General features: G+C 43.9%; 1 protein-coding gene across 1 annotated transcript in view; it reads right to left on the bottom strand.

Moving 5' to 3' along the window:
- Nucleotides 1-728: 728 nt before the first annotated feature.
- Nucleotides 729-14,763, bottom strand: part of LOC120318775 (spermatogenesis-associated protein 22-like) — a gene marked incomplete at its 3' end in the record, with an annotated part of 46,234 nt that continues 32,199 nt past the window's right edge. Inside the window, exons 3-8 of the mRNA XM_039366833.1 lie at nt 10,960-11,088; nt 7,914-7,974; nt 7,040-7,126; nt 5,080-5,422; nt 2,863-2,992; nt 729-826 (exon numbers count right to left, since the gene is read on the bottom strand). Of these exons, the coding sequence (XP_039222767.1) occupies nt 729-826; nt 2,863-2,992; nt 5,080-5,422; nt 7,040-7,126; nt 7,914-7,974; nt 10,960-11,088 (848 nt within the window). The remainder of the gene's footprint in view (nt 827-2,862; nt 2,993-5,079; nt 5,423-7,039; nt 7,127-7,913; nt 7,975-10,959; nt 11,089-14,763) is intronic.

Here is a 14,763-nt window from a genome sequence, read left to right as displayed (position 1 = left end):
GACCGGTTGGGGGTCGCGGCATTAAAAAGGTTGAGAACCACTGATCTATAGAGAAATAATCTAATCTTTACAAAGGATCACTTGGGCAGAAGAACCTGCTAAAACCAGGATGCGTTGCCTATACAGGTAGTCCTCGACTTATGACTGCAATTGAGTCCAACATTTCTGTTGCTAAGCGAGACAGTTGTTCAGTGAGTTTTGCTCTGTTTTACGACCTTTCTGGCCACAATTGTTAAGTGAATTATTGTGGTTGTTAAGTTAGTAACACGGTTGTGAAGTGAATCTGGCTTCCCCATGGACTTTGTTGGTCAGAAGGTCGCAAAAGGGGGTCGCGTGACCCCGGGACACTGAAACTGTCATAAATATGAGTCGGCCATGCGTGTGAATTTTGATCACATGGCCACGGGGGTGCTGCAACGGCCGTAAGTGTGAAAAACGGTCGTAAGTCACTTGTTTTAGTGACATCGTAACTTTAAATGGTCACTAAGGTGGTAAGTTAAGGACTACCTGTAGTTATGTATTAGATTACAGCAGGGATCCTCAAACCTGGCCACTTTAAGACTTGTGGACTTCAACTCCCAGAATTCCCCAGCCAGCCAAGTCCACAAGTCATAAAGTGGCCAAGTTTGAGGATCCCTGATGTAGATTGTCATAGATTCAGCATACCTAATGCATCCTTGATTAAAGATTATACAAATATATATATATATATATATATACACACTTACAATCTCATAAAATACGCACGACACGGTTTCTTTTCCATCCCTCAAAAGGAAAGTTTTTGACCCAAATTGTCCAGGGGTAACAGCGGAATCCAGAACACCTAAATAATGCAGTGTAATTATTAGTCTGAAAGCTTTTCAGAGTGAAGACAAACCCTCTTCGGTGGCTTTTTGTAATGTGGGGGAAATTTAAAAATAAAAAAATATATGCTTTCAGTATTATCATGTAATCATATTTTATATTTTATAATTATTGTATAATCAATTGCCTGAGTAGATGCTTCGAGTATATAGGGAACATAGAAACCTCAGGTGGAGGAAGGGGGGAGAACAGGAGTTACCATGGGGCCCAGTGTGAGTCACCATCTGGGAATTGTTTTTAAGTACCTTTTGGTACCTGGTACCCTATTGGATCTAACAGGTGTAGAAGATCTCTCTCTAGAATTGATATAGGATAGTAGGGGAGGGATCTTATTAGTATAATGTATTCTGTTTAGGCGCTTCTGATAGATTGTAACCTCCAAAGCCTAAGCCAATGGGGCCATGGGGGAGGGAATGGGGCGTCGCGATAGGATGTATAATAATATATGATTTTGGAATTTGGGGTGTGGTTCAGTGCTTGGCTACATTGCATTGCCTTCCTGAATCCACCACACTTTGCAAACCGTTATTTTTTTAGACTTTGTTGTGAAGTCTAATAAACTTCCTTTCTATTTGTAACTCAGAGTGGATTTCAATTTGTGTATTTTTGTGTCTAACAGTAAGAAGAGACATGGTGGTTTAGAAATGATAATTATGATAGAGGTCCAGATTTAGCACAGGTGAGGGCCTGCCCAGGGCAACACACTGACTGAAGGCTGTATAAGGAGCCTCTCAGCTTTACTACAGCTGACTGCCTCCTGGCTTGTGGAGATAAACATATATTGACAGAAATGGGGATGTGTAAGACGTGCTGCTATTTTTGTAAGCAAGCAGTTGAGAGTGTCACTGGTCCTCGACTTAACGGTCACAATTGGGAGCAGAATCCCCATTGCTAAGCAAGTTGCAAATCTAGACAGCATACTAAAAAGCAGAGAGGTCACCCTACCAAGAAAAGTGCACATAGTCAAGGCCATGGCTTTCCCAGTTGCAATGTATGGCTGTGAAAGTTGGACCGTAAGAAAGGCTGAGCGCCAAAGAATGGAGGCCTTTGAACTCTGGTGCTGGAGAAGACTCCTGCGAGTCCCCTGGACTGCAAGGCAATCCAACCGGTCAGTCCTGGAGGAGATCAACCCTGACTGCTCTTTAGAAGGCCAGATCCTGAAGTGGAAACTCAAATACTTTGGCCACCTAATGAGAAGGAAGGACTCACTGGAGAAGAGCCTGATGCTGGGAAAGATGGAGGGCAAGAGAAGAAGGGGACGACAGAGAATGAGATGGCTGGATGGAGTCACTGAAGCAGGAGGGGTGAGCTTAAATGGACTCCAGAAGATGGTAGAGGACAGGAAGGCCTGGAGGAACCTTGTCCATGGGGTCGCGATGGGTCAGACACAACTTCGCAACTAACAACAACAAAGCAAGTTGCACCTGATTTTGTGACTTTTTTTGCCACGGTTGTTAAGTGAATCCTGCCATTGTTAAGCAGGTCCAGCTTCCCCCATTGACTTCACTGGTCAGGAGCCAGCCGGGTGGGACGGCCGCATATGGCGATCGCGTGACTCCAGGATGCTGTAACCGTGGTAAATAAATAAATCCTAGTTGCCAAGTGAAATGCTGAAGAGGTTGGCTGGAATATTTTAAAAGTAATCGGCTTCTTTGGGATGGTAAGACCAATATTTTGGTATGGAAAAGTGCCCCCACAATCCTGCGCCGAGGTGGCGCAGCAGTTAGGGTGCAGTACTGCAGGCCACTTTAGCTGACTGTGTTCAGCAGGTCAGCGGTTCAAATCTCACGGCTCAAGGTTGACTCAGCCTTCCATCCTTCCGGGGTAGGTAAAATGAGGACCCAGATTGTTGGGGGCAATGTAAATATATATATACATTGCTTACTGGTGTACACCGCTTAGAGAGTGCTTGCACTTAAAGGCGGTATATAAGTCTCATAAATAAATAAATAAATAAATAAATAAATAAATAAATAAATACCAGAGAATACTCACCCAGGACTTCAAATAACAGTGGAGTTTTACCAGCATACTGGCTCCAGTGCTTCATGCTCTCAATGACAGCAGATAAAATTCGGAGAGAATTCTCTTTTTCTTTCCTTTTAGACTGGCCCACCGGCTTTTTCTTTGACACAGGGACAAAAAAAAAAAAAAAAAGAAGAAGAAGAAGACAGATAAGCCGAAGATGATTTCATCATGTCTGAGTTTAAGTGAGAACGTGTCTGTTTACAGCGAGTCCTCGACTTAACGACCACGATGCAGCCCCAAATTTCTGTTTACAGTAGCAGCCAAAATTGTGGAAACCTTTTGGGAAAAGTGTACAGTAGAAATGACACCTTTTGGTTAAGTTTCCACCCATTTTTTTTTCCTAATTTCTTTATAACTGTAGCCTTGTTCACTTGATAATGCTATTTGACAACTCTTTGCACCATGACTTTAATTTTATTACGTTTTACAAGCTCGCACAATGAAAGAACACAAAAAACCCAACCAACTTGATAGCCATCACATAACACACTGACAAATGTCCTCCTCTCGGCTTCAATACATGACAGCAATGACTGAATCCTACTGTGATCTGATTGGCTCATGGCCAAAACAAGATGACGCCCGATTGGCTCTCTAAACACTCACACTCATTGGCTACCATCAGGTGAAGGAAAGCTACCTGAGACCAACCTGAGCAAGTTGTGCTTCCTTTTTCTGGTTATTTGGCTACAACTTTTCATACGATACAGTACGGATAATTGAAAAAGCTTTGTTGCATTACATTCTTGATTAAATGATCTTTCCATTGATATGTAATTTTATGGTATTCCCCCCCCAAAATTGGTGTTATTAGCCATCAAACCTCAAAAATACACTTTTCCTAAAAGGTTTCCACAATTTTGGCCACTGCTGTATTTATTGAGTTTTGCCCCATTTTATGGTTTTCCTTGCCCTGGTTATTAAGCGAATGATTGCAGTTGTTAAGTTAGTAACACGGTGGCTTTGTTAAGTGGCTTTGCTTGTCAGAAGATTACAAAAGTTGATTTATAGGACCCCGGGACATTGCAACCATCATAAGTACATGCCAGTTGCCAAGTGTCTGGATTTTGATCACGTGATTACGGGGATGCTGCAACGGTGATCAGTGTGAAAAATGGTTCTAAGTCACTTTTTTTCAAGTATTAATACCACTCTACTATGCCTTGGTAAGGCCACACTTGGAATACAGCATCCAGTTTTGGTCACCGCGATGTAAAAAAGATGTTGAGACTCTAGAACAGCAGTTCTCAATCTGTGAGTCGGGACCCCATTTGGGGTCGAACGACCATTTCACGGGGGTCGCCAAACAACGCAGTCCGCCATTTTTTTCCCCCTTTTCCTTAGCTGTGCTACTCCCTTTGATTCTATTGGCTTTTGAAAGCCAATAGAATAGACTCTCTTGAACAGAGTCTAATTCTATTGGCTTTCAAAAGCCAATAGGAATTGTCCAGGCTGTCTCTGCCCTGCTGAGCCCGCCAAAAGTCCCATTCTGCAAACGGTGCTGCACCAGTTGAGTAGCCCTCGACTTACGACCGGTTGGGGGTCACGGCATTAAAAAGGTTGAGAACCACTGCTCTAGAAAGAGTACAGAGAAGAGCAACAATGATGATTAGGGGACCGGAGGCTAAAACATATAAGGAACGGTTGCTGGAATTGGGTCTGTATCATTTAACGAAGAGAAGGACAAGGGGGGACATGATAGCAGTATTCCAATACCTCAGGGGCTGCCCCAAAGAAAAGGGAGTCAAGCTATTCTCCAAAGCGCCTGAAAGCAGGACAAGAAGCAACGGGTGGAAACTAACCAAGGAGAGAAGCAACCTAGAACTAAGGAGAAACTTCTTGACAGTTAGAACAATTAATCAGTGGAACAACCTGCCTCCAAGAAGCTGTGAATGCTCCAACACTGGAAGTTTTTAAGAAGAGACTGGACAGCCATTTGTCTAAAATGGTATAGGGTTTCCTGCCTGAGCAGGGGGTTGGACTAGATGACCTCCAAGGTCCCTTCCAACTTTATTATTATTATTATTAAGGATCACTGAATGAACTGTTGTAAGTCGAGAACTATCTATATAAGTCACCAAAGGCTTCAAGCGACTATTTTTCAGTTTGGAAAATAAGTAGGTTCGGAAGGAGATTTCCCCAACGTCCTTTATAAAAATATATGCATGCATGAATTTTTTTTACCTGAATCGTTTGGCTCTTTTGCAAATTGTCAGCTTTTTCCTTGAGGGCGTTTTGTTGGGAAGGGCTGGGCTTAAATGTGTAGGAGGGATCCTGGGTCTGCAGGTTTCTGAATCGGGCTGTTGGTACCACAGGCCACTGGGAAACAGCTGGATCCCAATCTTCTGCCGCATCTGTCCTGCTTCTCTCCGATGCCTGTGGCAGGGCTGCTGGCTTCTGGTACATGTGTCCAGGCTTCATCCAATAACTGGGGTGGTCGTCCAGCTGTGAAAGCTTTTTGTTCTCCGTTCTGTTGCCAAAAGCTGGGAAGTCATTTCTTTTCCAAACATTAGTGCTTTCCTCCTGCCTGGAGTGAAATAAGACTAATGTTATCTCTCTGTCTTTTTACCTCGCTTGACAAATTTCTCACGGAAATTTGGGGCTCAGTTGTGGCCGTAAGTTGAGGACTACCTGTATTATGTAAAAGGGCTCCCAGGATCCTTTGGATACTCCTTATGCTCTTTGCTGAATCCCCAAATATATGACAATCCTCCCTGTCTTTATTAAGATAGGTAAGGGTTGGGAGGGGTGGGGTGGCGCTAGGCAGGGGTAGGCAACCTTGGCTCTTTTATGATTCGTGGACTTCAATTCCCAGAATTCCTGAACCAGCATGGGGGAACTATGGCCTCTTTATGACTGGTGGACTTCAACTCCCAGAATTCCTGAATCAGCCACGCTGAGGGGAAAGGGAGAGGTTTCCAAGTTGAGCCAGGCTGGCTCAGGAATTCTGGGAGTTGAAGTCCACGAGTCATAAAAGAGCCAAGGTTGCCTACCCCTGATCTAACCCATCAGAATCATCCGGGATTTTATTTCCCTAAATCAGTGTTTCTCAACCTTGGCGAGTTTAAGAGGGGTGGACTTCAACTCCCAGAATTCCTGAGCCAGCATGGGGAACTATGGCCCTTTTATAGCTTGTGGACTTCAACTCCCAGAATTCCTGAGCCAGCAGTTATGGCCCCTTTATGACTCGTGGACTTCAGCTCCCAGAATTCCTGAGCCAGCATGGGAGTTATGGCCCCTTTATGACTCGTGGACTTCAACTCCCAGAATTCCTGAGCCAGTCATGCTGAGGGAAAAGGGAGAGTTTCCAAGCTGAGCCATGCTGGTTCAGGAATTCTGGGAGTTGAAGTCCACAAGTCATAAAAGAGCCATGGTTCCCCACCCATCCTAGATGGTCTTAAAGTAGACATCACAGGAACCAAAGAGACAAGGAATCAACTATTAATTAGCCAGCTCCGCATAGTTCCCCCATGCTGGCTCAGGAATTCTGGGAGTTGAAGTCCACCAGTCATGAAGGGACCATAGTTCCCCCATGCTGGCTCAGAAAGTCTGGGAGTTGAGGTCTACAAGTCGTAAAAGAGCCAAGGTTGCCTACCCTTGCGCTAGTGGTAGCACATAGAACAAGCTGCCATAAAAATAGAATCAAAGGGGCAGGAGGGTAGAATTGCCATGGGCTGGGTGAAGAGGTCTGCATTGGGGTTCAAATGCTCTCTCTGTCTATACCAGTGCTTCTCAATTATTTTCTGTCATGCCCCCCTAGGAAGAAGAAAACATTTTGCGCCCCCCCCCCGCGCGACTGTCTATCCAATCGGGTCTTTTGCGTGTGTCACGTGCGTCCAATATGACAGTATTTGCCGAGGTCAAACGAGCCCCCCTTTATGGAGCCTCGCGCCCCCCCGGGGGGCGCGCCCCACTATTTGAGAAGCACTGGTCTATACCGACAGCTCTCCCTCCTACCCAGTTTGTAAGGTTTTTTTTTTTCCCCTCCCTGTCATTTCTGGCAAAAGGCCTGATCTGAGGATTAAAAGCAATCGGAAGAGGCACAAAGGCAGATCGGACATAAAAGGATGCGGTTCCAGAAGCTCACAAACAATGACCTCAACTGTGCATTGACGTTCCTTTTGGAGAATATCTTGTCACCCACCTCCAGTTGCTTCCTGTATGAGGCATTGTCGGCTTTGATGTGTGTTGTTGCCTCAACAAAGAAGATGGCATAACAAGCTCTGTTGGGCTGTGGAGAAAAGGTTTGGTCATTACCACAAATGAAGAAGATTAAAGCATACATACAGGATACAAGCAGCCCTTGACTTACGTCCACCACGGAGCCCATCGCTTCCGTTGCTATGCAAGGCGGTCATTAAGTGGGTTTTGCCCCCATTTTATAATCTTTCTTGCTAAGTGAATCACTGCAGTTTTTAAAATGAGTAAAACAGTTGAAATGAGCCGAGGTGGCGCAGCAGTTAGAGTGTAGTACTACAGGCCACTTTAGCTGACTGTGTTCAGCAGGTCAGCGGTTCAAATCTCACCGGCTCAAGGTTGACTCAGCCTTCCATCCTTCCGGGGTAGGTAAAATGAGGACCCAGATTGTTGGGGGCAATGTAAATATATATATACATTGCTTACTGGTGTACACCGCTTAGAGAGTGCTTGCACTTAAAGCGGTATATAAGTCTCATAAATAAACCTGGCTTCCCCATCGATTTTGCTTGTCAAAGGGTCGCAAAAGGCGATCAAGTGATCCTGGGACACTGCAGCCGTCACAAATATGAGTCAGTTGCCAAGCGTCTGAATTTTGATCACATGACCACAATGATGCTGCGACGGTTGTAAGTATGAGAGATGTCATAGGTCATAAGTATGAGAAATGGTCATAGATTTTTTTCAGTGCTGTTGTAACTTTGAATGGTCACTAAATGAACGGTTGTAAGTCAAGGACTCTCTGTAGCCATACAGTATTGATTTCCATAACCAGGAAATGCATTTGATTTCAGGGATATAAAGAGGTGGGACCTACTTACTCGGTGCCTACTGTTTTCTGCAGTTGGATCGGTTCTGGCTTCTCAGTTTCCCATCCGAAATCTTGAAAAAAGTCAAAGGACACAGAATGATCAGTTTGAATCCAGGTCCTGATCCAATATTAAGAAAGAAAATGCGGAATGTGTTATATGTGCATTGTTAACATTCCTTGTGACGTAATGCTCCACTTCTGAATTTTTGATTACCGTACCTGAGTTTTGAGGCGGTATTTCTTCATTTCGTTAACTTTTAAGATATGTGGGCTTCAACTCCTGGGATTCCCCAGTCAGTAGGGCTAGGGAATTCTGGGAGTTGAAGTCCATACATCTTAAAGCTGCTGATGTTGCAAAACATTGCTTTAAGGGAATAGATCCATTGCTGGTGTCTCTGCTTTATGCTTTATTCTATTTCCAGACAGCCTTATCTGCCATCCAGGTTTTGGCAGATTTATTCATAAGTGATTCCTTTAGTAATAGTAATAGTAGTAAAGTTGGAAGGGACCTGGGAGGTCATCTAGTCCAACCCCCTGCTCAGGCAGGAAACCCTAGACCAGTGGTTCTCAACCTGTGGGTCGGGACCCCATTTGGGGTCGAACGACCATTTCATGGGGGTCGCCAAACCATGCTGTCCACCATTTTGTTCCCTTTTCCCTAGCTGTCCTACTCCCTCTTATTGGTGGCCACACCCACTTGGGGGTCACCACAACATGGGGAACTGTATTATGGGGTCACGGCATTAGAAAGGTTGAGAACCACTGCCCTAGACCATTTCGGACAAGTGGCTGTCCAGTCTCTTCTTAAAAACTTCCAGTGTTGGAGCATTTACTGCTTCTGGAGGCAGGCTGTTCCGCTGATTAATTGTTCTCACTGTAAGGAAGTTTCTCCTTAGTTCTAGGTTGCTTCTCTCCTTGATTAGTTTCCATTAGTTTAATGCAGCTGTCTCCAATCTGAAGAGCTTCAGAGAAGATGTGACTGTAACGATGAGAATTCCCAATCCAAAGGGATAAACCATATGGAGCAGGAGTTTTCAAACTTGGCCCTTTTATGACTTGTGGACTTCAACTCCCAGAATTCCTCCACCAGGCACGCTGATCTGGAGGGTAGTTGGATGGGAAAGGATGGTCTAACTTTTAAAGGCCTCTTACGATGAAATGTTTTACTGCAGAGGTCCCCAACCTTTTGGGCACCAGGGACTGCTTACATGAAGAGAGTTTTTTCCGTGGATCGGAGGGGACGTGGTTTGGTGCGCTGCCTGCATCCTGTAGATGGGGATGGGGCATGCTGTGGCCTGGTACTGGTCCACGGACCAGGGGTTGGTGACCCCTGTTTTACTGGATCAGATTTAAAATTCTAGATACGAATTGCATCTTCTCCACGGCTAGCCACTCAATTAAACTTTACATTACAACAATAATATGATGCTGATCATAGCAGCAATAGGGTATGTCTCTAGTTGGTGAAAAGAAAGACTAGGGGGTGATAGGAAAGCAGGCTTCCAATATCTGAGGGGCTGCCATAAAGAAGAAGGGGGTCAAACTATTCTCTAAAGGACCAGAAGGCAGGACAAGAAGCAACGGGTGGAAACTAATCAAGGAGAGAAGCAACCTGGAATTAAGGAGAAACTTCCTAACAGAGAGGACAATTAACCAGTGGAACAGCTTGCCTCCAAAAGTTGTGGGTGCTCCATCATTGGTGGCTTTTAAGAAGAGACTGGACAACTATTTGTCTGGAATGGTGTAGGGCAGTGACCCCCAACTTTTTGGCCACCAGGGACTAGTTCCATGGAGAGACTTTTTCCACGGACTGCAGGGGGTGCGGTTACATGTGCTGCTTGCATCCCTGGATGGGGTTTCACTTGTTTGGGTGGCCTGGTTTCTGGCATGCTACAGACCGGTGACGGTCCACAGACCTGGGGTTGGGGACCCCCAGTATAGGGTCTTCTGCTCAAGCAGGAGATTGAATTATGTCCCTTATTATGTCCCTTATGTCCCCCTTATTCTGTATTTCATATTGTTTACCCCCAGCTTCTGGAAATTGGAAAAAAAAAACTGCCTGTAAACATGGCTAATAACTCATGATAGACTCAGCCCTCTATCTAAATAAAGCTCTTTTATAAGATGATACTCGTATAATCTTTCAGTTCTAATTTTAATTCAAGGCATGGATGGGATGTGAGTAAATGTCCTTTTGGAAAAAGCTGGGTTAGCGGTGATATTTATGGTTATCCTATTATACATTTACATTTTTCAGATATGCAATGGTAGAGACACGAGGCAAATGCCAGGTAGAAACTTTTCACTTTTCCCTTTCCCTCTCTTTCAATAAGAATAGAACTAATTATTATTCCAATAATTAATTCTGGCAGAAATATCCATAGACGGCTTTTCAAGGATAAAGAAAATGATAAATTTCTCTCTTTTTTTACATCAATACGAAAGCACATTAAAGAACATTCCTTCCTGTAATCTTAACCGTTCAAAAGGCAGAAAAAAGTGTGAAGTTACAAGAGTTATAATTTAAATGCTAGGGCAGTGGTGGTGAACCTATGGTACGGGTGCCAGAGGCGGTACTCAGAGCCCTCTCTGTGGGCACGTGTGCCGTCGCCCCAGTCCTAGGCCTTCAGCTGGGTTTTATAAAACCTTTTCGCTTTAGGCCTCTGCTGCCGTGTGCAAAAAAAAAAAAAAAGGTTCAATCAATCAGTCAATTTCAACTTCTCGCGAGAAAAAAAAGATCTCGCAAAGTTGGAATTGATTGATTGAACTTTTTAGTCCCACCCAGTCTGCTGTTATCACCGCAGCCACGCCCACCCAGGGGGCCACACCCACCCAATGGGCCACACCCACCTAATGGGCCACACCCACCCGGCACCCGATGATGCATAAGTGGGTTTTAGGTTGCAGTTTGGGCACTCGGTCTCTAAAAGGTTTGCCATCACTGTGCTAGGGATTTATTTTGCTGGGTCCCGAAATTTTAACCCGAGGCTAGAAAAATATTTTTTTTTGCAATAAAAGTGTATTTCCAAAAAATGTGCAGTCCACCCCTCACTCACCTGCGAGCATGGCCGAGAAATTGAATTGATCAGCTGAATTGTTACTGCTTAGGTCATTTTTAAGCGGGTTTGATGTCAGAGGTTGCTTGGTCCTTTTCTTCTGATTGAAAAGAGGAACCGGAAGGCAGCCTACGATTTGAAGTGGCAACATAAAAAACACAATTATTAAATTGCTAATGCTTTTGGTGCAATAATATATACAGGTAGCCCTTGACTTACAACGGCTCGTTTAGTGTTCAAAGTTAAATGTCTGTGGAGATTCTCAGTCGTCCAGGTCCATCGTTATCCCAAAGGTGCTTTTTTCAAGAGGCAACTAAAATTTCTTGTTTTTCTTTGAAGACGTTTCGCTTCTCCTCCCAGAAACTTCTTCAGCTCTGACTGGAGGGCAGGGAATGGTGTTCAAGAGTGAAGGGACACAGGGCAGAAAACGTCCTGCAGAAAGCACAGCTCCACAACACACGCAGTCCTTGCAGCAGGTCCAAGAAGGCTCCACACCCATTTGCACCACTCGGGTGACCCCGAGGACACAGGTGGCCTCAAGGACTCTCCAAAAGAAGGCAAACGACCAGCTGTCTGCAAGGAGTATAAATCCTTCCCTCCCCCACCAGCCAGTCAGAGCTGAAGAAGCTTCTGGGATGAGAAGCAAAACATTTTCGAAGAAAAACAGTTGCCTCCTGGAAAAGCACCTTTGGTTCAAAGTTATAATGGCTCTGAAAAAAGTGACTTAGTGACCGTTTTTCACACTTATGAACATTGCAACATCCTCATGTGATCACAATCCAGATGCTTGGCAACCGACTCATATTTATGACGGGTTGTACTGTCCCAGGGTCAGGTCATCCCATTTTGCAACCTTCTGACAAGCAAGGTCCACGGGGAAGGCAGATTCGCTTAACAACGGCGTTACCAAACTGAACAACCGCAGTGATTTCCTTAAGAACGGTGGCAAGCTAGGTCGTATAACGGGACACAGAACTCATTTAACAGCTGTCTTGCTTGGCAACAGCAATTTTGGGCTCAGCTGTTAATGTGGAATAATGAACAATCACTAGAATAATGATGTGTCTGCATAATTACTGGAATAGTGCTGTGTTAGTAGTATGTGACTAACCTAATGCGCATTGCACTTGGATACAATGTATGTAGCAAACTCTCCATTGTATACCAGTGAGAAACGAACCTATTGTATTACAATGTGTATTTCAATGTGTATTCCTTTGTTCCTGAGGGGGAAAAAAAGGGAAGGTATAAAACTGAAGTCTGAACCCGCCCTTGGGATTGAGAATTAATTGTTGCTATTGCTTCTGAACCTGCACAATAAATCTCTCTGCTAAAACCCTCTGGAATTCGTAAGAGTCCTTTCGTTTTCCACAAGACTGTGGTCGTAAATTGAGGACTACCTGTATATTCAGAAGCACGCATCCTGGCATCCCAATGTGCAATTTGCATGAATGTGGCAGTGGTGTGACAGGGACACACTGCAGCTCATTCATCGGAAAGGAGTAGATCCCTGTTTGGAGAACTGCTCTGCATTTGGAATCTCGTCCATTCAGGAGATACAAAAGGATCTGAATGGAACTCTTTGTAGCATTTCATTAAAACATTTGGAATCCGAACAAATTGATTTAATAATAATAATAATAATAAAGTTGGAAGGGACCTTGGAGGTCATCTAGTCCAACCCCCTGCTCAGGCAGGAAACCCTATACCATTTTGGACAAATGGCTGTCCAGTCTCTTCCTAAAAACCTCCAGTGTTGGAGCATTCACCGCTTCTGGAGGCAGGTTGTTCCACTGGTTCATTGTTCTAACTGTCAGGAAGTTTCTCCTTAGTTCTAGGTTGCTTCTCTCCTTGATCAGTTTCCATCCGTTGCTTCTTGTCCTGCCTTCAGGCGCTTTGGAGAATAGCTTGACTCCCTCTTCTTTGGGGCAACCCCTGAGATACTGGAAGACTGCTATTGTGTCGCCCCTCGTCCTTCTCGTCATTAAACTAGACATTCCCAATTCCTGCAACTGTTTCTTCTATGTTTTAGCCTCCAGTCCCCTAATCATCTTTGTTGCTCTTCTCTGTACTCTTTTCTAGAGTCTCAACATCTTTTTTACATCGTGGTGATCAAAACTGGATGCCGTATTCCAAGTGTTTGTTTATATATATATCTGCCTAATTTATCATTTCTGTCTGACCTTGACTAAAGATGACTAAAGCCTCCTCGCTCAGTGGAACTCTATACTTCCCATGCTACCAATTCAATAGTATCAGTATTATTAATGTCTATTGAGAAGGTGTCCATTCTGGTTGTCATTTTTGCCACCAGGCAAAAATCTCTTTCTTATCTGCCTGGGGCATTTTCAACACCCTCCATAATTATTCTCATTGCTGATTTACAGTTTGGTCACGTTTTATTAGCGGGTTGTTGTCCATTTGGGTTTATTACGTTGTTTTATTGCTGATACTGTTGTAGCTGTAATTGTTGTTATTCCCCTCAAGGTATCCTGGGAATTTGTGCTGAAAATCCCTTTCTCCCATCAATCAACCCACACAAAGTGAAGTTGTTTTTAGGGATGGCACAAAGACCGTGATCCCTTGTCTACGAATGTGTCTGATAGTCATTGCACAAGGGAAAAATGAGAGGAGGGGAGAGATAATAGTAGGGTGGAAGAAATGGGGGGGGGGGAAAAAAATCCTCTGTGAATTTTTCATAAAGGTTTGTTATAATGGCTAAGGCTCTCCATTTTTTAACATCTTCCCTTCTGCTTTCCGGCATATTCTAATAACCAAACAGTTATGGTTAGTTCGTCATTAATATGGATCAATGCATGAAATCTACTCAGAAAACGTTTGTTATTCCACCCATGAAAAATATGATAAAATAAGAATTGAGCACATCGCTTTTCTGGATTACACAGTCACCCGTGTAAGGAGAGTAAATTCTGATGGGGCATCCCCTAAAAGGTGTGTATGTATGTGGGAAGGTGTTAAAAAAGGTAAAATGGTGATTGAAGTCCCAGCCCCCTTTGTATGTGTGTTGCAAAGATAAAAAAAAAAAAGAGTCTGGCTTTTAATGATACAGTCGCAGCCACTATTTTGACTTTTTGATGCTCCCCATGGATGCCCTGCAACTGGGGAGAGATTTAACACAATTTAAAAACCGTGTGCAGCGTGTTTATCTGTACTTCTTCTCCCAGGGAAAATTAAGTATAGGAAGAGGAGAATGGGAGAAATACAGGTAATTCTCAACTTACAACCATTCATTTAGTGACTTCCATAGTTACAACGCCATTGGAAAAAAACGACTTATGACCAATCCTCATTGTTACAACTATTGCAACATCCCCAGGGTCAGATGATCAAAATTTGGGTGCTTGGCAACTGGGATGTATTTATAGCAGTGGCAGCATCCCATTTGTGACCTTCCCAGCTAGCTTCCAACAAGCAAAGTCAGTGGGGAAGCTGAATTCACTTAAGAACCATGTGATTCACTTAACAACTGCAATGATTCGCTTAACAACTGCAGTGAACCATTACAGCCATGGCAAAAAAAGATCGTAAAATCAGACAGAAGCGATGAAAATGAATGAAAATTCTGTTCTCAGTTGTGGCCATAAATCCAGGACTATTTGCATTACAGAACTGTCCCCTGACTGAACAGGATGCAACAGGGGAGGTGTTTGATCCCCTTTTGCATGCACTGCAACCTAAAGCCTTAAATAACATTGCTCATTCCACTCATTTTGCTGGTCATTGGTTGGAAATTATAATAACTCTTTCGAACAAAAACAATTAGGGGACTGAAGGCTAACACTT

Source organism: Crotalus tigris, unplaced genomic scaffold (genome assembly GCF_016545835.1).
Source record: "Crotalus tigris isolate CLP2741 ecotype Arizona unplaced genomic scaffold, ASM1654583v1 scf7180000020428.64018, whole genome shotgun sequence".
In the NCBI taxonomy this organism is placed as follows: Eukaryota; Metazoa; Chordata; class Lepidosauria; order Squamata; family Viperidae; genus Crotalus; species Crotalus tigris.
The sequence above is the reverse complement of the archived record's forward strand: the minus strand, read 5'-3'. Positions and strand labels throughout refer to the sequence as shown.